Below are 23,913 nucleotides of genomic sequence, written 5' to 3' on the forward strand. Positions count from 1 at the left end.
AGCCAGTACATGTCATTAACACCAATGGTTAGAGAATAATTTTGTTGCCAAATTAATACATTAATTAGCCGCAAATTCTAGCTATCAATTAATGCATCTCATGTCTTAGTCTTTACTTAATCTCAATTAATATTATAATTATCACATGCATGTATATGAGACAATGTGCCACACCAAAAAAAAAAAAAGAAAGAAAGAAATTAACTTTTGACAAAAATTACTTTATGGTAATTAAAATTAATTATTCGAATTTCAATTAAACTTTATATTACAAGCATCTTTTGTAGTATAAATAGCTCTTCAACTGTCCTCTTTGTTTCATCAAATTATAACTGTCTACCAACTGTTTTTTTTCTTGCTTAATTATCCAAAAGATATGGCAATTAAGCTTATTTTCTCTTCTTTATTTCTGTATTTCTTCATTCAAACTTCAATTGCAGCTTCAAGTAGTGCAATTTTCAATGTGACCAGCTATGGTGCAAAAGCAGATGGAAAAACAGACTCAACACAGGCGTTTCTCGGAGCATGGAAAGCGGCGTGTAGCTCAGCCAAGGCGGCCACCATTAGCGTTCCAAATGGAAGGTATTTGGTAAAGAATGTAGTGTTTAGAGGGCCATGCAAGAAGAAAATTACAGTGAAGATATCTGGAACAATTGTAGCTCCTTCTGATTATCGCGCACTTGGAAATTCCGGGTACTGGATTTTGTTCATTGAGGTTGATAATCTTACAGTCACTGGTGGCAATCTTGATGCTCAAGGTGCTGGCTTCTGGGATTGCAGGAAATCCGGACAGAATTGTTCAGTTGGAGCAAGGGTAAGTTTATAATATTATATTTACAAAGTTATTATTCGAAATGACGCAATAATTGATTTTTTTTTTAAATCGATATAAAATTCAATTGTCACATCATTCGAGATGCAAAATTATCATATTGATCGGTTGGATCATCGATTAAGTAAACTAAGATTGACTTACTATTTGCAGTCAATAACTTTCAATTGGGCAAATAATGTGATAGTAACCAGCTTGACCTCGATCAACAGTCAGCTAGCTCACCTTGTGGTCAATAGTTGCAACAATGTGATAGTCCGAAATGTGAAGCTCATTGCTCCGGACACGAGCCCTAACACAGATGGCATCCACGTTCAATCCTCTAATGGCGTTTCAATCACTGGCAGCACAATGCAAACGGGAGACGACTGTATATCCATCGGTCCCGGCACCAAGAACTTGCTTATGAATAGCATCAAATGTGGCCCCGGCCATGGTGTAAGGTAATTCTGCAACAAAGTATTCTTGATCAAATTGGGTTAATTAGGCCTTGCTTTGATCATTTTCCAATATTTCATGTACACAGCATTGGCAGTCTTGGCAAGGAACTCAAGGAAGACGGTGTTCAAAATATAACGTTGACAAATGCAGTTTTCTCAGGGTCGGATAATGGAGTAAGAATCAAGTCATGGGCGAGACCAAGCTATGGTTTTGTGAGAAATGTTCTCTTCCAAAACATCATCATGAAGAACACAAAAAATCCAATTATAATTGATCAAAATTACTGCCCCAACAACCAAGGATGCCCTAATCAGGTACATAAAACTTCGAATCCAAGAAAAATCAATGGTAATTTCCATTAATTAAGCCTTGGGATTAATTTTTTTATTTTTTTCTGCTTGTTTTTTATAGACTTCTGGTGTGAAGATCAGTGATATAACATACAGAAACATACAAGGAACTTCTGCAACAGCAAAGGCCGTGACATTTGATTGCAGCTCTAGTACTCCATGCGAAGGGATCAATTTGCAAGATATCAAACTAACTTATTCGAATAAAGCCGCGACGTCTTCGTGCAAGAACATCAATGGAACGAGTAACGGAGTACAAAATCCTGAGAGTTGTCTATGAAAAACGTTTCTTATGGACATATTTTCATGTATATTTGCATATATTTGGCTTAAACTGGTTGTTTACACCACATGTTGGCAGCTTTTTAAAGCTTTGCTTACATTGTTGAGTGCTGCGGTAAATTAATCCCCACTAGAAGTGCTAGTTCTTTGACTTAATTGGAGTGTATCCACTTGAGTTCTTATTAATGTACATTTGGTGCTTTGATAATTAATTAATACAAGTGAACTATTAATAGCTATAGAATTAAACGACTTCCAACAAATTTTCAGTGATTGATTTAATTTGAATTGGGAATATATTGAATTCTTCATTCATTATACATATAAGGACGTCCTGAATTTTTTAATATACAAAAAAGAAAAAAAAAATGTAACGATTACTAATAAAAAATATATTCCATAGACTTTTTACACTCCCAAAAGATAACTTAAAAGAAAAAAGAGCATAACTATATATATATATACACACACATTACAAACAGTACACCATAACAGTTCACTAACTTAGTGATGTACAATAAATACTACTTCCTATAACAAGCATCCAAATTTTAAAAACTCATAAATTTTGCAGCCAAGATTTTTTGTATATAGATAATCCCCTAAATAATTGGATTCAAATAAGAGTATAGTCTTCTTGTCCCACATAATCTCCTCAAAATAATTTGAATAATATTTTGAAAAAAAGTAAAATTGGATAGTTATTACGATGCAGGTATCTTAAAATTAACAAAAAATATCCCCTAGGTTTGTTTATTTACTAAACACTAATGTAATAAAACATTGAAAATTAATAAAAACACATTCACCCATCCATTAAATACCGACAGTCGGCCACCACTGTCGGAGGGTGGTCAGAGTCGTCGTATCGACACATGATCAGCTAGATCTAGCTGGTCGTGCGCCGATATGGCTTTTTCCAACCAAATCCACAGTGGATCTGGCCGGACAAAGCCAGATCTACGGCTAGATCTGGCCATTGACGGCCAGATATGGCCGCATTTGATAGTCAACGACGGTTATATCTTGGCCGTCATTGACGACTGGCTATGGCTAAAGATTTGGCCGTCTACAGCCAGATCCAGGGTGGATCTGGCAGGAAAATGCTAGATCGGAGCACTACCGGTCAGATCCAGTCGGTAGTGCGTCATTATACAAAATTTTGACCACCTTCCGACAACGGTGGTCTGAATCTGGCAAATGTGGATTGATGGGGTTTTTTTGTCCATTTCTTATAAAAAAAAAAAAAAATTAGGGTAGTGTTTAGTTAAATTAACAAACCTAAGACGTTTAAAAAGAATTGAATAAAATAAAATAATATTTTGAGAATAAGGAAATAAATGTATATTTTGGATAGGATAGGAAATAAGGATAAGATTTGATTTGGTTCTGTTTCTTCTTAGGCCTTGTGTTTGTCTCGTCTTCTTGTAAAGGTTTTACCTTGTTTTTTCGGGGCCTCTGTTCAGTTGTAGCCTTTGGGCTTGTCCAAGGATGTTAGTTTGCTGTGGAGTCTCCTCCTCTGGGGTATATCATTCTTTCTCTTATTTCTTCTTTCTATTTAATTATCGAGTTTATCTGGAAAAAAAAAAAGTAGATTATTCGTCCTTTGATCAATGGTTCTGTTTTTTATCATGTTAATGTACACCTTAAGAAAATAACGTCAAAGAAAAGTTTCTTGGCCTTAAGAGTTCCTATATATAGCTAGAAAAACAACATAAGATAATTCTAATGGGGTCATTTATCAAATAATATTGTAGTTCACTTGATAATACTTTACTATAACTGTGATTATAAATTTATAATTTATTAATTAATATTTCAAGATTTACGTTAATTATATGATTAATAAAAGTGAAAACTTCTAAAAATGAGATAACGATCCGGCTGAGAAAAGCTAAGCAGCAAACGTAAAATTATAATTATAATTGTTTAATAAATTTCAAAGATTTTAAAGTAAACTTTGATACGAAGGCACAAGACCACCACTTAATAATTCATGAACCTGGCACTGTTACATCTGCATAATTTGCAGCTCAAGTTGTAGGCTATCTTTGTATAAACCTTGACTCATGCATCAACCCTTCACAAACTTAAAAAAGAAAATTTCTTCGGTAAAACGCCGTCTCCAAATGAGTGTATATGCACGTAGCTTACACTTCTTTCATGGTTGTATAAATGTCTCTCGTGTGGATGTCTTTATTTTTTTTTTATAAAAAAATAAAATAAAAAATATATATGGATGCGTTTGGTTTATTTTTTTGGATGAGATTTTAGAAATAATATTGGATAGTTGAATAGAATGATTATTACGAGGTGAAATTTAAAAATTAACAAAAAAACTCCATAAGTTTGCTAATTTAACTAAACACCCCAATATATAAAAATTTTATAAACTAACAAAAACACCCCCACCCATCCATAGTGCAAGATTTCGGCCACCACCGCTGGAATTTGGTCGATATCTGGCATTACGATACTGACCGGTCAGATCTGGCCAGACGTGTGTCGATCTGGCGGATCTGGTCAAAAAAAGCCAAATTGACGGCCAGATCCACTGTGGATCTGGCCGAAAAAGGTCAAATCAACGAATTATCGGTCAGTTCCGATCATTTGTAGGCCGTTGTGACAGATTCCGGTTATCACCGCCGGAATCTGGCAATTATAGGTGGGTGGGGGTGTTTTTATTACTTTTTAAACTTTTTTTTGTTTTTTATTAAATTAATAAATTTAAAGGGTCTAAAAGTAATTAAAAAAATATAATAATATTTCTTAAATAATTAAACAAACAAATATTTTGAGAATAGAGTATGAAATAAGAAATCAAACGCACTCCATATTTACAATAATTTACTTCTCGTTAACGAGAGAGAGAGAGAGAGAGAGAGAGAGAGAGTTAATTGGAGTTCTCGTATATACATATAATTTGTTTACATAATTTAGATTTAATTTAGATTTCTATTTAATAAGTTCATAGGATTAGAAACTTCCAATATCTTTAACTGTATATAACGGAACCAAGGTACGTACGGCCACAACATCTTATCCAGTGACGTGTCAGCCAACTGTACATTGTAAAATTACGTGGTGGATTATGATTTGTTTAATTAGTTTTCAAGTCTTTGGTCAATCTTTACTTGATATAAAAGTCAGGTTGACTTGTGTTTAGAGTTTCATTGATTCGAGAGTTCTTCGCCTGCAAGTGCTCCGGTTTTCCTCCACGTTACACATGACAAATGGAATGTACGGATTCATATTCAAGTTTGATATGGAATACAACTATACAAGAGCAGTCATTCTCCATCTCCAGCTCCAGTAGACGTCAGGATTTTTAAAGTTTTGATAATGTTAATCCACGTCTATTGATATTAAAGAACAAAATATTCAAGATTATATGTCACGTTATTTATACATTTTTGTTAAAAATTATATTTGTCTCACCTTATCAATAACTATTATAATGTATATATGTAGTTAGACTTTTTTTATCTTAAGTTATCTTTTGATAATAAATTTTGCTCAAACTCACTTTATAATGTTATTAGAGTTACTTGTGTTTAGAGCAATGATAGATTTAGACCTTCAAATCATGCTTGTTTGGGGCGATGATAGGTTTAAACCTTGATTGTGTACGTCGAGCATGATGGAGGAAGTGAGTTCTACCAAAGTCTCATTCACCGTATTTATTTAATAAAATCTCATCTAATATAATATAATACCATAGCAGCGACTAAGTTTTCTGATACTAAGAGGATTTTTATAACAAAATATAACCTGACATTTAGCAACAAATATTGCATTAAAAGTTGGCGATTACTTGTTGAAGAAGTTGGTTATAAGAATTATAATTGGTCATTACTTGTTGAAAAAGTTGTATTTAACCTCAATCAACGGATTAATTGATTTATTATATATAAAGAAAAAGGAAATATAATACAAGGGTTATCTTTAATTAATCCAACTATGGTATTAAAATAAGAACCGATTTTAGAAAATAAAATAAAATCCAACGAGACACATCTGCACCCGCCCAATACATGATAGTTGGCATCAATATATATATGCGTGACCTTACGCATCAAGTGATTGAATTAGAGCTAAAAAATTTCTCGATTTTTTAATTAAAGCCTATGTAAATATACCAATATTAACGCAACGAGTTAGCGTGAATAAATAAGGGTAACACTCGATTATACCTTTAGAATTAATAAATAAGTCTCAATGTAGAGACTTAAATTGTGAAATCTGAAGAAAAATCTGAATAATGTATTGAATATTATGTATCCTCAAAAGAAACAAATAATATGTTTATATAGGGTGGTTATAGTCAACCCTAACAGGACTCTAATTAAATAAGAAAATAATATCCAAAAACTATTATAAAAAAAAAAGTAAAATTAACTAAATTAAAACTTCTAAATCAACTAACTCCTAATTAAAATAGAAAACTACTTGAATTCCTAATTGAAACCCTAAATATAATAAAATAAATAAGAAATGGAACAAAATTAAATTCTAATTAAATCTAATTTAACATTATTTTCCCCACATCAAATATGCTTCAATGATTGAATTAGAGTCCGTCCTAATAAAATTCTATCAAATTAGTGGATTTGGTAAAACTTACTCTCAAAATCTAACTACGGAGTGGGAATCCACCACATAGAACATAACTATCTATCAATTACCATTTTGGAAAAATAAAATTTAATCCAGAAAAAAAAATTGTATATCCCAAAAATATATAATTTTTTGTAATTGAAATGTAATAATACAAGTGATTTTGATCGGGTCATGACTGCTAATCAGTGACGACTGAATTAGTTGTTACTACCTCAAAACCTAATACAAATTAAATATTAATTAAGTCAGCCGTCTTACATATAATAATCACTAGAGAATATATTCTTATACAACTTTCAAGTTATCAACTTTCCGTACAATATCATCACGTAATAATAATCAACATACCCATAAATTAATATATAATCAATCCTAAACAACATATAATCTTCTAATATAAATACTCCACTGCATCTCGTTTCATCACATCCCAACTGCCTCATAATCTCTAGCAATTGCTTAATATATGGCGGCCAAGCTTATTGTTTCCAGTTTTTTCTTCTTCTTATCTTATTTTTGTAACGTCAAATGGAGCACTCAACGTGATAATTTTGGGGCGAAACCCGACGGCAAAACAGACTCAACGGAGCGTTTCTCCGGCGTGGACGGTGGCTTGTGGCTCAGCTAAGGGGGCTACGATTTTGTGCGCAGGGAGGTATTTGATGAAGGAAGTGGAGTTTCAAGGGCCATGCAAGAGCAGAATTTTGGTTCATATAAATGGAACATTATTGCTCCTACTGATTATCGTCTCTTGGGAATTCGGGGTATTGGATTTTGTTCAAAAAAGTTGATAATCTTACAGTGTTGGTGGGAATCTTGATGCCAAGGGTGCTGGCTTCTGGGATTGCAGGAAGTATGGAAAGTTGCCCATTGGAGCTAGGGTAAGTTAACTATGGTATTATTTATCAATCATTCTGAAGTGAAAAACATATTAAAAGAAAAAAATTCTGAATGGTAATACAATAAATTTGGTTAAAATTTTGTGTTTTAGTAAATTCTACACGTCCAAATTTTGAATCAGTTTTAAAAATTAGAACTTTACATTTGAGAATTTTCAATTCTTTACTATCCTATACTTGAAAAAAACGTCTTCAAGGATGGATTACGTGTACCACGTCCATATGATTACAGAAAAATTAATAAATACATATATTACATAATATCATTAAATAATATACAGATGATAGATATGTTTATTCCTTTTAAGTTATCATTTATTTGATTTAAAAAACTTGGATGGCAACTATGTAAAATTCTTGCTTATTAGGAATATACTTAATTATATATTATATATCTAACTTTTTTCCATCATCTATATGCCACTGCAGTCAATAACATTCAATTGGCAAACAATGTTATAGTAGTGGCTTGACCTCATCAACAGTCAGGCAACTCACCTTGTAGTCACAGTTGCAACAATGTAATTGTCCGCAATGTGAAGCTTGCTCCTGATGAAAGCCCCAACACGGATGGCATCCTGTTGCATCCTCTACCGGCGTTACAATCACCGGAAGTACCCTTCGACCGGCGACGATTGCATATCAATCGGCCCTGGTACCAGAACTTGTTCATGAAAAGCATCAAGTTGGTCCTGGACATGGTGTTAGGTAATACTATAACACTCTCCAAATTATATTCAAACTAAACTATTTGCCCCTTCCCAAAATTATATTCAAACATAACTATTTGCCCCTTCCTGAGATCTTCATTTTGTTATTTACAGTATTGGAAGTCTTGGCAGGGAGCTCAACGAAGATGGGGTTGAAAATGTAACATTGACAAATGCAGTTTTTACAGGGTCAGATAATGGAGTAAGAATCAAGTCTTGGGCAAGAAATAGCACTGGTTTTGTGAGAAACATTCTCTTCCAAGACTTAATTATGTACAAAGTTAAGAACCCCATTATAATCGATCAAAATTATTGTCCCGATAATCAAGGATGCCCTAATCAGGTACATTAATATACACTACAATACTCCAGTACAGAAATATGAATATATAGATAATTAACTTCTCAAACTTCATTTTTTTTTTGGTCTCCCTTTTGACAGACTTCTGGGGTGAAGATTAGTCAAGTGACATATAGAAACATACAAGGAACATCTGCAACACCAGAGGCTACGACATTTGATTGCAGCTCTAGTAATCCATGTACAGAAATCAGATTGCACGACATTAAGCTTAAGTACATGAACGAAACTGCGACATCTTCATGTAATAACATCCATGGAACGACTAGTGGAGTAACAGATCCTGAGAGTTGTTTCTGAGAAAATACATTTTATTAAATTTATATATAAATCATATGATACATTCATTGTACAAATTAATAAAAACTTCTCAAAACGAGTGAATAAATGTAGAAATTAATATATTGTATGTTATTCTCTATTTTCTTAAAGATTATCTAAACTATTGAATTCTATTAGTGCAACTTTCCGGCGGAGGACCCCAAATTTTAATAGTTTAATTGAATCAATGGGAACTGGTCGATCAACTTGGATATGAAGACACATGATTATGGCTTAGTCATACATGAACCTCACTGTTCTATAATCATTAAATTAAATATGCAGGGAGATAGCTTAATTAAGTTCAATGTGACACATGGTTTGCCGCTCAAATTGTATTATTATGGATTTAATTAATCCTCAATTAAGACTATAATCCAATTCCACCCAAATGGATCGAGTCTTATTGAAATTTAATTTAGAGAATAAATATATGTATACAATATTTCATTTGATTAATTTAATATTTCGTATAAAAGCATTATATATTTAGCTTACAGCAAGAATCCATCGATCAAACTTTCTAATCCGAGATTTTACTATTTTATAAGCATTGAGTTTTAATTATAATAAGTTAATTAATAAATCTTATAAAGATTTATGTATAAAGAGACATGGTAAGAAATGAATGGAATAGTGAATACAAAAGGTTAAACTCGTCATATTCACTATTCTATTTATTTCTTGTCACATCATTTTGTGTAGAAATCATTGTAAAATTTCTTTGTATCTCTAGCTTTACACATATAGGTATTTACTTTCCAAAGATTGTAAAGTCCAATAGGACTGCAATTTCTAACTCGGATTGGCAAAGCAAGGTCGAGAGATTTCTATATTTAACCCATCCGTGAGTAGCCCAAATAGTTAGGGCGAGTTGAGGAAAGTTGGATAGGCGCACGATCTTAGGTTTGATTCCTTATCTAAACATTTACGATTAAAATGGGAGGTCGTGATGGTGGGTTATTGCGCTGGTCTCCTCCGAGGATTAGTCGAGGTGCATGATTTAAGTGAGAGGTCGACGCAATAGATTGCTACGTTAGTATCCCCTGAAGGTTAGTCAAAGTGCTCGTAAGATTACTCAAACACTTTGGTTAAAAAAAAAAAAAAAAAAAAAATCTATATTTATAAAAAGAAAATTTATAATAAGTCAATGTTCCTGCTTCCAAACAATTTCATTACTTTAATTTTTTATTCAATGTACTTTTGTTGCTTGAAATAGTTAGAAAAGCATTACTTATAAAATGAGGTAATTAAATTAAATAAATAAATCCCTATTAGAAAATGATAAATTTTTATACCCAAACCCCGTAACTAACTCTAACGGTACAATGGTAGGGCCGCCACTTCTCACATAATCAACCAACAATTATCCGCCACGTCAGAAACCATTTACATTTAGAAATTACATGGCAAATTATTATTGGTTTTAATAGTCCTTGGTCAACCCGTGATGCCAAACCTCATGTTGACTTGTGTTAAGAGCTACATGATTGGGCGAGTTTCTCGCCTGAAAGTCCTCCAGGGTTTGCTCCACGTGTCACATGAACAAAAGGGATAACACATGCAAGTTTATATCTCATCCCATGCGTAAGCCATCTAATTATTTAATTACAACAAAAACCTACTGATCTCTTCGCTAATTAACTACACATTGACATTGAATTAGAATTGGAATTTGGTCATTACTTGTTCAATAAGTATATTTAACCTTTGCTTAATTATAATATTTAGATAGTATTATATGATTGATGTCAAAGTAGTTGAGGTCATTATTTTTTTCGTCACTTAATATGATATTAGAACTAAAAGTCTCGTGTTTGAATCTTTTATCTATCGATTATTATTTTCAATATATCAAACTAAGTTCAATCATTGTAGTATTAGATTGGTTTGTCGTCATTGGATACTATAGATCTTAAAATTGGACCAGATCTTGAAGTTGGATATTTTGAAGTTGGTTTTTGCAGGTTTTATTTGGACTTCGAGCAAACTCCGGCGAACGGCATTGGAGCATACACAAATTCCGACAATATATGTCTCATAGAATGATTAATATTATACATTTGATCTTAGATATGAACATAAAGGGAACCCTTTAATTGTTTAATTCAATTGACCATTAAAATAACATGAATTATAAGTATGATATCATCCCGTTCACACTAATCATTAGAAGAACAATTATTAATACCAAATTAATAAAGCAAACAAATTCCTTAGATCACATGCAACTTAGCCTTAGCCTCAAACTTAATTACAACTTATCATGTTGCCGTACATATCATAAATCTCAATTCACATTGCCTATGTATGAAACAACGTGCCATTTAATTATACTATATACTTTTGACTTCATATTATAAGCATAAGCCATCTCTCGATCTTGCAATATAAATACCCCTAACTGTCTCATTGCTTCCATCGAGTAATATAACTACCAATAACCATCATCATCTCCATAGAAATGGCGGCCAAGCTTATTATTTCTTCAATGGTCTTTCTCATTTTCATCTTCTTTATCCGATCATCGACCGCGGCCTTCAATGTGATCACTTACGGGGCAAAACCAGACGGCAAAACGAACGCAACACCGTCGTTTCTCAGGGCATGGAAAGCGGCGTGCAGCTCAGTTAAAGCATCGACGATTTACGTTCCGAAAGGGAGGTATTTGATTAAAGCAGTGGAGTTTCGAGGGCCATGCAAGAGCAGAATTACAGTTCAAATAGATGGAAGCATTGTAGCTCCAACTGATTATCGAGCTCTTGGGAATTCTGGGTATTGGATTTTGTTCATTCAAGTTGATCGGCTTTCGGTCATCGGAGGCACTCTTGATGCTAAAGGCTCTGGCTTCTGGGCTTGCAGAAAATCTGGCAAAAGTTGCCCAGTTGGGGCTAGGGTAGGCTATATTAATATATATTCTTAACGATTTATGGTATATTATATTACTGCATGAGCACTCTTTTATTGCTGAAGTCTCATTAATATGTCTTCTATATTTCATTGCAGTCCATAACGTTCAATTGGGCTAACAACGTTGTGATAAGTGGCTTGACATCGATCAACAGTCAGCTAAGTCATCTAGTGATCAACAGTTGCAACAATGTTATGGTCCGAAATGTGAAGCTTATTGCTCCGGATCAAAGCCCTAACACCGACGGCATCCACGTGCAGTCCTCCACCGGCGTCACAATCAACGGCGGTACCCTTCAGACCGGCGACGATTGCATATCAATCGGTCCTGGTACTAGGAACTTGTTCATGAACAACATCAAGTGTGGCCCTGGACATGGTGTTAGGTATAGAAAAAACTATTATTTATCTTTTTAAAATTGTAATTAACAAATATATCTTTATCAGAATTGGGTTTAATTGAACTGTGGTTTTGACTTTTCACAGCATTGGCAGTCTCGGTAAGGACCTCAATGAAGATGGGGTTCAAAATGTAACATTGACGAATGCAGTTTTCACAGGGTCAGATAATGGAGTGAGAATTAAATCATGGGCTCGAGCTAGTAAGAGCTTTGTGAGAAATGTTGTCTTTCAGAACATTATAATGAAGAACACTGAGAATCCGATTATAATTGATCAAAATTACTGCCCCAACAACCAAGGATGCCCTCGTCAGGTAACATTATCGAACCAATCCCAAAATTCCACGATTATAATACTTAAGTATTAATATTATTACGTTATCAAAACTAAAGATCTCAAATTCAAATCCTCACCTATACACATTCTATATTATGAGAAGGAACTTATTAGACTCAAATTTTAGTTTTAAGGTCTTTACTCAGACAATTTAATAAGTTTTTAGGTCAAGTAGTGACTAAACAAATACAATGACACCATGAATGGAACTATTAAGGGGCGATTGGGGGCATTTGACCCCACTCGAATTACATATGATCATTCATTTTGCTTTGTTTTCTGATTTGATCAGGTTATACTACATTAATTTTTCTAAATTTTACCGACCTCACTTAGTTTTCTCAAAATTATATTACATTACTTTGAACTGTGAGCCACCTACAAACATATTCATTAAACTTGCCCCCACTAACATCAAACCTTGGATCCGTCCCTGACATATAGATATTCAATATAGTAATATCTTGATAAACTATTTATTTGTTTATTTTTTTTTATTTTTTTTATCTCCTCTCTTTTTACAGACTTCTGGGGTGAAGATTAATCAAGTGACATACAGAAACATACAAGGAACATCGGCAACAGCAGAGGCTGTGACATTTGATTGTAGCCCTAGCAATCCATGCAAAGGGATCAGAATGCACGACATCAAGCTCACTTATTTGAACAAAGCAGCAACATCTTCCTGCAAATACATCGATGGAACAAGCACTGGAGTTCAAAATCCCCAGAGCTGTCTATGAAAAAAAATATTAATAATTATTGCATGTTTGAATGAGAAAATTACAAGTTTAATTTGTTTGTGGGTGTGTACACCACGTGGAAGCAGGTATTAAAAGCTTTGCATGGTTGAGTGTTGCGGTAAATCCCACTACAAGTAATGGAGTTTTATGGCTAATTAGGGTTGTATTTACTAATGAATTCAATAACATATATATATATATATATATATATATAATTTTTTAGTTGGAATTATTCTTATATAATTATATCAGACCATGTTTGAATACTGTTGAATTCATTCGTATAATTAAAATGATATTTTACAGATGAACTATTTTATATAATTTCTAATCAAAACTATAAAAATAAATAAATAAATAATCCACAGTTTAAGAATAGTTAGCCCGTCTAAGCCCATCCAATTCACTAAGCCCACTTTGTTTAAAAAAGCAAGCCCGGCCCGGATCGGCCCGCCCGAACCCACTGTTCAACATCTTCAGACAAATGAAGCTAGCTGCTGGCCTATGGATATTGATCATCGTTACTTCATATCATGTGTGAAATGAAACAAAGCCTAAAATAATTCAAGTGGATAAAGTTAGGCCAAACCAAAGTGTCTTTATTGGGAAGTCTTACCTAAAAGAAGCTAAAACTCAGTCAAAGAAATGGGGTATAGGAATCCAACTTTGACCAAACAATTTAATAGTACCAGAAGCTTCATTTAACCATCAAAATAGTCCTTTTGAAAAACATGACTTTATTAATATACACAACATTTTTTTAATTTTGTTTTGACAACCAAAGTTGCCCCACTGGTCAATCCATTTTCTTGCTCTCAATATTCCTTAAATAGTTTGGTGGTCAAAAATTGAGAAATTACATATTTTTTCCTTTGTTTTGGTTTGCTTATTAAGGACATTTGTTTTAAATTCTAGCACTTTGATCCTTTAACTTGACATGAAAATTATATTAAAATGAAAAAAATACTCTTCCAAAAAATTATTGAAAAAAATCCATTACATAAGCAACATTAGTTTGTAATTATTTGTTTAATAACTTTACAAGATAAGTTTCGAATTACTTTTTGTTGGGGGTAAAAATAGACCTATGAGGTATAATATGGTATAACAAAAATCCCTCAAATGTTTATGAAATAATAAAAATCTCTTTATCGTTAATGAAACGTTAGTGAACCGTTAAAATTTTTCTGTATTATGAGTTAGTAAATATTACAAATTGTCCTCTTACTTTTTATTTTAATACCTAAAATTTAACGATAAAAAAATTTCTATTATTTTGCAAACCTCGGAAGGATTTTTGTTATTTTATCATACCTTAGAGGAATTAATATCATTAACCCCCATTTGTTAGAGGAATATTTTGATCATTTCACAAAAATTTTCAATGTCAATTAATAGTCTAGCAAAATTTTGTTAAGTCAAATGGCTAAAATGCTATTTTCTAAAATCAGTATCCTTGCTGGTAATAGACCAAAACTAGAGAGATGAAAATGTAAATTTTCTCCTCAAATGTTGTTCATGTATCAGTAATATATGGTCAAATTTTGAGAAACCCATTTGCTTACTTTGACAATTTAGAGGTGGGTATTTTTCAAGAATGATAGAATTAATTAATGTGACACTTCATTTAATTATAATTTCAACTTAGATAAGAGACTTTATTGTCCTTTAATTTGATGGTTGTACGTAATAACATTTGACTTTGAGGAATAATTGAAGGCAAGTTTTTAGCCATCACTCAACAATGACTTAAATTTTATAAAGAAAAATAATAAATAATTTAGAGGTTAGTTATAAGGAATTGTATTATTTTATTATCTAAAGTATTGCATATCACAATCACATGAGCTCAGGCATTAACTTATACGCAATTCGGCAATAACCACTTTTGATTATTTTTAAAAAAATTATAGTTTATTTAGTGAGATAGGATAGAATCTTAGATCTTTATTTCTTGTGCATATGAAATAATTTAAGAATCATACTATCATGTATTTTTTATTTTTTTTATTGTTAGAAGTTGTATTTATCTCACAGCATCAATTTGGTAAGTTGTTATGGTATATATATGTAGTTAAACTCTCTTCTCTTTTGATCTAGTTTTTGGAAGTGGGTTTTATCCGAACCCGTTTATCTTTGTATCAAAATGGTTTCTACTTAAACCTATTTATCATTTATAATTATTTAGAGTTTATTATATCCCTATACAATTTTTCATTTTAAAAAACAGGAGACACAATTAATTAAATAAACCAAAGTTTGGTTAAAATATTTTCAGCTATAATCTTAAACGGCTCTTAGATAAAAATATTGTGATACATAAATTTTTGAATCGTCTGTTAATTTTAACAATTATTTTAATATCATAAATTAGAGGCAGTTTTATTTATGTGGTAGAACAAACGGGTTTCACTTGAATTAGCAATAAAATATAAGATGATCCTTATAACAAAAAATAAAAAGAAGAAAATTAAAGAAAAAACTCTTTTTTTTCTTTTTTTTTTTCCGTGCGGTAGAAATTCAGTGTATCTCCTTTGTAAATCTCTCTTCAAATTAAAACCTTTATCGAACTATACAATCCTAAAGCATATATGTTTTGTAAACCCTTCTTCAAATTAGAATCTTTATCGAACCCTACAATCCTAAAATGTATCTACTTTACAAACCCTCTTCAAATTAAAACCCTTATCGAACTCTACAATCATAAACGATATAAGAATAAACCACATATCTCATGATTTGACTTAACCTTGAGTAGGGGTGTCAACCGAGTCAAGCCGCTCGTGAGTTAGATCGGCTCGACTCAATTATAATTGAGTCGAGTCGGCTCAAACAAGACTCGAATTAGGTATTGAGCCGAGTTCGAGTCTACCCCAGCTTGGCTCGAGTTGGCTTGTGAGTCAATAATGCTCATTTAGGGTTTTTCTTAAAAAAAAAAAAGTTTAAGGTTTTTTTTGTAATTTGACATGTAAAAGTTTTAAAATGTTGCAAATTAACCCAAACTCCAATTAAAGTTTTAGGATTTTATAATTTGTTGTGTAATACATTGTTGATGTGTTGATTTGGATGTGATTTGTGTTCATCTAGATGTAATTTGTGTTCATCTGGATGTAATTTGTGTTGATTTGGATGTGATTTATGTTGATTTGGATGCAAATTTACAAAAAATTGGATCTGATTTGCATAAAACAAGATTTGCAGGTTATATAAAAAATTGGTCAAACCAGCCGTAATCGAGCCAATTCAAGCTCGAGTTAATCGAATCATAATCGAGTTTTTCGAGTCGAGTCAAACAAGTTCGAGTTAGGTCACGAGCCGACTCGATTATAAACGAGTCGAATTTTCCTGACTTGGCTTGAACTCGTTTAATGCTTAATCGAGTCAAGCTCGTTTAGAGTAATACTCGACTCAGCTCGGCTCGTTTACAACCCTACCCTTGAGGAAAAAAAAAAAAAAGTAAAAAGTTTGAGATGCTTATCATGAAATTGATTGATAACCAAATGCATTAATAATATAACTTTATTACTTTGACATATAAAGATTAATATATAATTAATTCCTCCTTTTTTCACCCTTTTTGACTATCCAAGTAGAAAATTCCCCATAAATATTGAAATTAAAACTACAATAATATCCCACAAAACCCTATAAATCTTGATAAGAGGAAGAGCGTCTAACCAATGGTTTTAAAGCCCTAAAACAAGTGAATGATTTTCCTACAATCCAAACACCGTTGAAAAGTCCAAGACAATTGGAAGGTTTGACTTGTCCAATTACTAAAAACAAAAAAATTCCAATAATAATATCTAGCTGGTTCATTAATTTCTCTGTCGTTGAAATTGAAATTGAAAACTTTATTATATATATATGCAATGAAGCTCTCATTCTCAATCTCAATCAATCAACCCACATGATGTGCATCATTTTATTTTCCTCTTTCTCATTTTGTCTTTAATAATAAAATCTACTTTGATCTATGTTTTTTTTATCCCTCCAAAGTCCAAATGAATAAATTTATTTAATTTATTGAAGAAAATATCTGCCTATTTATATACTTTATTAATTCAAATTTATTTATGATTTTGTTTTCCTTATATTCATTTGAGGGTAATGTTCATTATATACCTTAATCTCAATATCATTTTTTTTTTCATTATTTAATAATTTTATTCCCATAACATCGAAGTTTATCAAAATAAATAATATTTTAACCATATTCTAAAATTTAACACCCGTTAGGACCAAATTATCATTGTTTTAACTAAAAACTAAAGTGATTGAACAAACAACATACTATCGACCATTTTTGAGTTTTGTTGTTGAAGAAAGGTTAATTTAATCTAACGGGTGTCGAAATTTCTAAAACACTTCTAAAACCTTGCGACTTTTTAATTGTAACCCCCAAAACGAGTTATTTAATATAGTTTTTTGTTGTTGGTTTATTTACAACTTATTGCCTAATTTCAACAAAATTTTAACTTTATTAACATATAAAACTCCATGTCAATTATTCTTTGATTTGGGTCATCCACTTTAGGAAAATTTAATCATGTAATTAATTTCATTAAGATACTCAAAACAAGGTAGATATAAATATAATACAAAAATATCCAAAACCAAACATTTCCACTTTAAAAAAGGTAAACCAATATCACTTTTAATTTTTAACTTTGTAATTAATTAATTAATTAATTAAGCATATAAAAACAAAAATGTCAATTCAATTGGAGACACAAAGCCTTGAAGGCACGAGGGTCGGTGGAGATAAAATTGTTAGGAGGATGCCAATATGCCATCGTAATGGATGATTCCATCATTCATGCTGCTTTTGTTTTCTAAAATTGTTTTATGAAAGCGGAAGTGGGACACCTCACCATATACTAGAATGGTTTTCATTAGACCATTTGTTTTCTGATTTTTTGTTTTCATTTTTTTGGTGTATTTTTCATTTTCATACCACTAGACAACAATGGCGGCTAAGCATTCTCCTAGTCCCACTAAATGTTTGGCCACCAGATTATGTGACTGTCGATGGGTCATTTTAGGTATAAAAAAAAAATGTATCGGCTACCGTTCAATCTAATTATCTTATCTTATTTTGTCCACCAAATGCGTTATAAAATCAGTAAAACAGAAGATTATGCATCATAACCACACATTCCAATATTCGACGACTTACTACTTGAGCTATTCAAAGATGGGTATTAGAGTTATTGTTACCCTATCTTAACTATCAAGTCATGACTTACTTAACTACTCATGGGTGGTTGAGTGAGACGACAAAAACTCTTTAATGCATTCCTTAAGAGGTATTGAGTTTGATTTACCTTGATTGTTAATATAAGTGATTATTAAAAAACTTAATCGGTTGTTAACTTCAGGGACCTAAAGATTAGTCGAGATACGTACAAGTTGACCCGAACATCCTAGTCATAAAAAACCACGACTTACTTGAAACACCCATTCAACATATTGGGTGTAACATTAGCTCCTTATATTTTGGTGGAGTTATCTATGTTTCAATGAGTGATTCCATAAGAGATTTTGGAATCAAAACAATTTTACACTAAACACAAGAATTTCCTCATTATCATAAACTTAATATATATATAAGTTAAAAATATAAACTATTCTTCAAGTTTAAAATACGAGAAAATTTTACTTTAATGATAATCTATAGACTATAATGGCAAAATTTAGCTTTTTCTTCAAGAAAAATAAATTATTAAAGGGCACTTACATTTATAAAAGATATGGATTAATTTTAATTTATAATTTATTTTAGTAAATGAGATAACGATAAAATATATAGAGTTCTATGACTATCACCAAATTTATAACATAAAATTGTGTTAATTAAAATAAATTAATACTTTTTAAAATTATTATATTATATTAAAATCTGAAATTAGTTAATAATTTTTTTTTAAAATTTAAATAAATAAAAAAAATGAAGAGATAAAGCTTCTAAATGGAAAAAGAATAATAATGAAAGGAAAAAGTACTGGCAGTAGTTTGAGTTGCTGCTATTTTGTCTGTTGTCACTGGCTGGGCTACCTTCTACCTTCTAGGTGATATCAAAACTGAGGATTTGTGGTCTTCATCTTCTGAAATTTGGGAATCTTTTTCTGGGTTCTCAAATTTAGTGGATTTTCTGATTTCAGTTCTCTTTTTCTTCATCCAAGTCTTGAGTTTTAGCTCTAAAGCAAGGTATATCCATTCAAAGCTTGCTTTGTTTTTGGCTTGATATAACTCTGTGGAATATAGCTTTTTGTTTTGGTTGATGATAGTTTTGAGATCTCTTGAAATGGGTAAGAATCAAAATTAGTTTTTGAAGGAGCAGAAGAAGCAGGTTAATTTTTTTTTCCTTGTGATTATGATGATGAAGAGATTTAAGTACTTTTGGGTTTTGAAATCCAAGAAGTGAGGTTTTTGATTCTAAGAACAAAGTGTTTTGTTCATATTGTTGAGTCTTGAGTTTATTTGTGTGAGATTATGGAGAAACAGAACAGTTTCAAGGCTCCAAAGATGGAGAAACAAAGCAGTTTTAAGGCACCGAAGATGGAAAAACTGCAAAGTTTTCATGGTATTACCATTGAGAGACAGCCAAGTGCGATGAAGGCAATGGAAAAACAAAAGAGTTTTCATAGTGTCACGTTTGAGAAACAGCCGGCCACGCGTGGGGCGATGGAGAAACAGAATTTAAGTATTGAAAAACAGCCGAATACTCGTGGGGTGATGGAGAAACAGAAGAGTTTTCGTGGGTTTTTGGAGAAACAGAAGAGTTTCCGTGTGGTGATGGAGAGGCAGTTGAGTTTTATGGGTGGTGGTGAGAGGAAGAAGAACAAGGATTCACCGGGGAAAAGAGGTGATTTGCAGCTGCATTTGGCTGCTCGGGCAGGTAATTTCAGTAGAGTTAAGGAGATTCTGCAGAACTGTGATGGAAGGGATCCAAAGGAGTTGTTGTCGAAGCAGAATCAAGAAGGGGAAACCCCACTTTATGTGGCTGCTGAGAATGGGCATGCTTTGGTTGTTGGAGAGATGTTGAAGTATATGGACCTTGAAATTGCGTCTATAGGGGCCAGGAACGGATACGATCCATTTCATGTGGCAGCAAAGCAGGGTCATCTTGGTAAGCTTTCAATCTGATTCTGTATTGTGCGTTGGAAAATCCTTACAAATTTTATTTTGGAAGCTAAAGAGAATGAGAGTTTGGTTATAGCAATTCTAACATAATTGAATTAATGTAGTACAAAACATAATAGAATTAATGTAGTACAAATTCCTTGCTTGTTTGGTGAATTCCATTTTAGGCTAGGCATAGTACTATTTTTATTTATCTATACAACGGCGTGGTCTCTTTCCTGGTGCATTATCTATCAGAAAACTTGTGCAGTATTTTCCTTTCCTTCCTCTTCTCCATTTGTGGTCATTTGCCTGGATGCCATTTCAAAGTCACTTTCCGTATCATAAGTTGTACACTGTGCAGGCTCAAATTTATAATTTTGAGAAGAAATTTCGCTGAAATATGTTACATTGTTCAATATGTATGCTTGTTGCAAATGTAATGTATACTCAAAATAGCCACACTGGCCTGCAATCATGTGCATGCGTCTGTTTCTTTTATTTGATGCTAACCAGATAGGCATTTCTAATTTGTTTAAACCTAGCTAAATGACATCTTTAAAAGACAAATCTGTTTTAGAGAATAAAAAAAAAGTGTTTATTGTTTACCCATTGTTGTAAATTCAGTTATGTGCTGACAAAAAACCAAAAACCTTGCAGATGTTCTGAAGGAACTTTTGAGTGTATTTCCCAACTTGGTTATGACCACAGACTTATCCTGTACAACTGCTTTACACACGGCTGCTGCTCAAGGGCACATTGATGTAGTTGATTTCCTTCTAGAAACTGACTCGAACCTCGCTAAGATAGCCAGGAATAATGGTAAGACTGCCCTGCATTCTGCAGCAAGGATGGGTCACGTGGAGGTGGTGAAATCCCTGGTAAGCAAGGACCCAAGCACTGGTTTTAGGGTCGACAAAAAAGGCCAAGCTGCAATACACATGGCTGTAAAAGGGCAAAATGAGGAGATTGTGCTGGAATTAGTTAAACCTGACCCGTCAGTTTTAAGCTTGGGAGATAACAAGGGAAATACAGCATTGCATATTGCCATAATGAAGGGCCGTCATCAGGTGCGTCCTTGTTTCTTTATCTGTTGTGAATATTTTTCTTTGATCAATAAATGTTTCAAGAAATTAAATGTTGCACAATATAAATTTTACAGTCCAAGTTAATAGTTGAACTATAGTGGAGAACTTTTAATTTATCAATTACAGCATGTACCTGGAATCAATATGGCCAGTCAATAATCTGTGGAACAAAAATATTTTGTCTCATTTTTATTATGTTCTTATGACACTTTAGCTGTTGTTAAGGACATTGAAATAATTTTATCTTGTTGCTGTTTGGATCTAGTCATGAGAGATATAATCCTTGTTATGATTTCTATTCTTTTTATATGATCAGGATGTATGATGATTGTCTGAAACAATTATTTTCTCTGTAATTAAAGCAGACTGATAGGTTATTTGAAGCAATCTCATGTTGTTCACACATTGACGAGTAATGTAGATGTATTTTTACATAAAGAAAATCAGATTTATAAGTAATCAATGCTTTTCTAATTTCACAAAGGAATATTGATTCGTGGAAGGTGAAAAACTCAAAACACAATTGTGTGGCAATAATAAAGGTAATAGATACTTTGGGGGTTGGGATTTTTTACCAAAGCAAACAAACCTTAGTAAATGTAAATAAGATCATATTAATCTCTAGTTTTAGTTTTATTGTCATTACAATACATATTAAAGTTTGACTTCTTTTTACTGCAGATTGTACGTTGTTTATTATCAGTTGAGGGTATAGATGTCAATGCATTGAACAAGGCTGGAGAGAGCCCGCTAGATATTGCTGAGAAACTTGGAAATCAAGAACTTGTTGCTGTGTTGAAGGAAGCAGGGGCCGTCCATTCTAAAGACCATGGAAAGCCCCAGAATCCAGCAAAGCAACTTAAGCAGACTGTTAGTGACATAAAACATGATGTTCAGTCCCAGCTCCAACAGACCCGTCAAACTAGATTCAAGGTCAAGAAAATTGCAAAAAATCTGAAGAAGCTCCACATAAGTGGACTGAATAATGCGATAAACTCAGCAACTGTTGTTGCTGTTCTTATTGCTACAGTTGCTTTTGCTGCCATCTTCACTGTGCCTGGACAGTACGTGGAAAAAAAAACAGAGGGGCATTCCCTTGGGGAAGCCCACATAGCAAGCAATGCAGCTTTCATCATCTTTATTGTGTTCGACAGTCTAGCATTATTCATCTCCCTGGCTGTTGTTGTAGTCCAGACATCTGTTGTTGTGATTGAAGAAAAAGCAAAGACGCAGCTTGTTTTTGTAATTAACAAACTCATGTGGTCGGCTTGCCTTTTCATTTCAGTTGCATTTATTTCTCTCACATATGTGGTAGTGGGCAAGCATTCTAGGTGGCTTGCTGTGTTTGCAACAGTGATCGGTAGTACAATAATGCTCACCACAATTGGCTCTATGTGCTATTGTGTTGTTATGCATAGAATGGAGGAGAAAAAATTGAGGAACATACGGAGAGAAAGGAGCCGGTCCCATTCTTTTTCCGTGTCTGTGGCTTCAGACCAGGAGATTTTGAATACTGAATACAAGAGAATGTATGCCCTTTAAGACCTTAGAATTTGAAGAAAAACGATAAGGATTGCGTAGTATGTTGTTCCTCAATTTCAGTATGGAATAACTATTTGCTGCTCCCTCTATTGTAGCTATTATATAATTCTGAGTACTTGAGCCAATGCTTGGCATATGATCAGATTAAACTTGCATTTTCCTTCGGGCAAGTTGCAGGAGAATGGTGTTGATGTGGTTCCGGTTATTATTCATCACCGGATATGTGCTTTCTGATGGAAGTTTCTGCAAAAGGGGTAACTCAGTTTCCTTCTTTTCCTGCTCAATGAATTTAGCCTTGCATGACATGAAGATCTGAGTATGATTTTATAAATCTAATTAGAGACCTGGTGGAAGCTACTCGAGAGCTGGCAATGGATGTCGATTGTTGTTTGTTCAATTGTCTGCTTCTGAGTTCTTACAGAATCCACCCTATGTCGAAATGTTGTAATGGTATGGGATGTTTATAATCAAATAAGAATAGCTTTAAAATGCTCTCTTGATCTTGTAAGTTCAATTTCATTGCAACATTTTGTTCAACATGCCCAGTTGCTTTCTCTTGTCATGTGCATAAAATGAATATCCCAAGGGTGGAAGCCATGTTTAAGACTTTCATCATGAATGAATACAGGACAATACTAAGGACAATTCGTCGTAGAGTTTTCCTTCTTATCGGAATCTTTAAGGCAAAACTTTAAAGAGTTAATTGCATTAATCCGTTCTACTCCATTAACAAGATTTTCTTGTTTTATTGGAATAACCTCGTCTTTTTACCGAATTTACGAAAGTCTAACCCATTTATGCACCGAGTCTAACTTAACGTCTTAAATCTGACTCATGCGAGAACCGTAAACCTCGTAATTTACCTTTCTTATTATTGATTGATTGATTACAAATTTCATGTTGTTTACACACATTTTCAGTTGAAAATTTTCCAGATTTAGAAGGAATGAT

At 32.8% G+C, this 23,913-nt stretch overlaps 3 protein-coding genes and 1 pseudogene across 3 annotated transcripts; all 4 read left to right on the top strand.

Annotated features, from left to right (window-relative positions):
• Nucleotides 1–364: 364 nt before the first annotated feature.
• LOC116131105 (polygalacturonase-like) lies at nucleotides 365–1,903 on the top strand. The gene is made up of 4 exons (XM_031416744.1): nucleotides 365–814; nucleotides 986–1,275; nucleotides 1,359–1,587; nucleotides 1,685–1,903. The coding sequence occupies exons 1-4, from the start codon at nucleotides 377–379 to the stop codon at nucleotides 1,901–1,903; spliced, it is 1,176 nt and encodes a 391-aa protein (XP_031272604.1). The 5' UTR covers nucleotides 365–376.
• A 5,088-nt stretch (nucleotides 1,904–6,991) lies between these two features.
• On the top strand, nucleotides 6,992–8,869 carry LOC116131154 (annotated as a pseudogene).
• Nucleotides 8,870–11,256: 2,387 nt separating this feature from the next.
• LOC116131134 (polygalacturonase-like) lies at nucleotides 11,257–13,385 on the top strand. Its single transcript, XM_031416779.1, has 4 exons — nucleotides 11,257–11,712; nucleotides 11,823–12,112; nucleotides 12,213–12,441; nucleotides 12,989–13,385. Exons 1-4 carry the CDS (start codon nucleotides 11,281–11,283, stop codon nucleotides 13,205–13,207), a joined length of 1,170 nt encoding a protein of 389 aa, XP_031272639.1. The 5' UTR covers nucleotides 11,257–11,280; the 3' UTR covers nucleotides 13,208–13,385.
• Nucleotides 13,386–19,194: 5,809 nt separating this feature from the next.
• LOC116131115 (ankyrin repeat-containing protein At5g02620-like) lies at nucleotides 19,195–23,470 on the top strand. Its single transcript, XM_031416749.1, has 3 exons — nucleotides 19,195–20,339; nucleotides 20,993–21,402; nucleotides 22,102–23,470. The coding sequence occupies exons 1-3, from the start codon at nucleotides 19,703–19,705 to the stop codon at nucleotides 22,960–22,962; spliced, it is 1,908 nt and encodes a 635-aa protein (XP_031272609.1). The 5' UTR covers nucleotides 19,195–19,702; the 3' UTR covers nucleotides 22,963–23,470.
• The last annotated feature ends 443 nt before the right edge of the window (nucleotides 23,471–23,913 follow it).

The sequence above is a fragment of the Pistacia vera genome, unplaced genomic scaffold, assembly GCF_008641045.1.
Source record: "Pistacia vera cultivar Batoury unplaced genomic scaffold, PisVer_v2 Contig23, whole genome shotgun sequence".
In the NCBI taxonomy this organism is placed as follows: Eukaryota; Viridiplantae; Streptophyta; class Magnoliopsida; order Sapindales; family Anacardiaceae; genus Pistacia; species Pistacia vera.

Coding starts and splice junctions, on each gene's coding strand:
- LOC116131105 (XM_031416744.1), top strand. CDS start 377: ATGGCAATTAAGCTTATTTTCTCTTCTTTATTTCTGTATTTCTTCATT. Junction 815..985: donor ATTGTTCAGTTGGAGCAAGG/GTAAGTTTATAA, acceptor TACTATTTGCAG/TCAATAACTTTCAATTGGGC. Junction 1,276..1,358: donor GGCCCCGGCCATGGTGTAAG/GTAATTCTGCAA, acceptor TCATGTACACAG/CATTGGCAGTCTTGGCAAGG.
- LOC116131134 (XM_031416779.1), top strand. CDS start 11,281: ATGGCGGCCAAGCTTATTATTTCTTCAATGGTCTTTCTCATTTTCATC. Junction 11,713..11,822: donor GTTGCCCAGTTGGGGCTAGG/GTAGGCTATATT, acceptor ATTTCATTGCAG/TCCATAACGTTCAATTGGGC. Junction 12,113..12,212: donor GGCCCTGGACATGGTGTTAG/GTATAGAAAAAA, acceptor GACTTTTCACAG/CATTGGCAGTCTCGGTAAGG.
- LOC116131115 (XM_031416749.1), top strand. CDS start 19,703: ATGGAGAAACAGAACAGTTTCAAGGCTCCAAAGATGGAGAAACAAAGC. Junction 20,340..20,992: donor AGCAAAGCAGGGTCATCTTG/GTAAGCTTTCAA, acceptor AAAACCTTGCAG/ATGTTCTGAAGGAACTTTTG. Junction 21,403..22,101: donor TAATGAAGGGCCGTCATCAG/GTGCGTCCTTGT, acceptor TTTTTACTGCAG/ATTGTACGTTGTTTATTATC.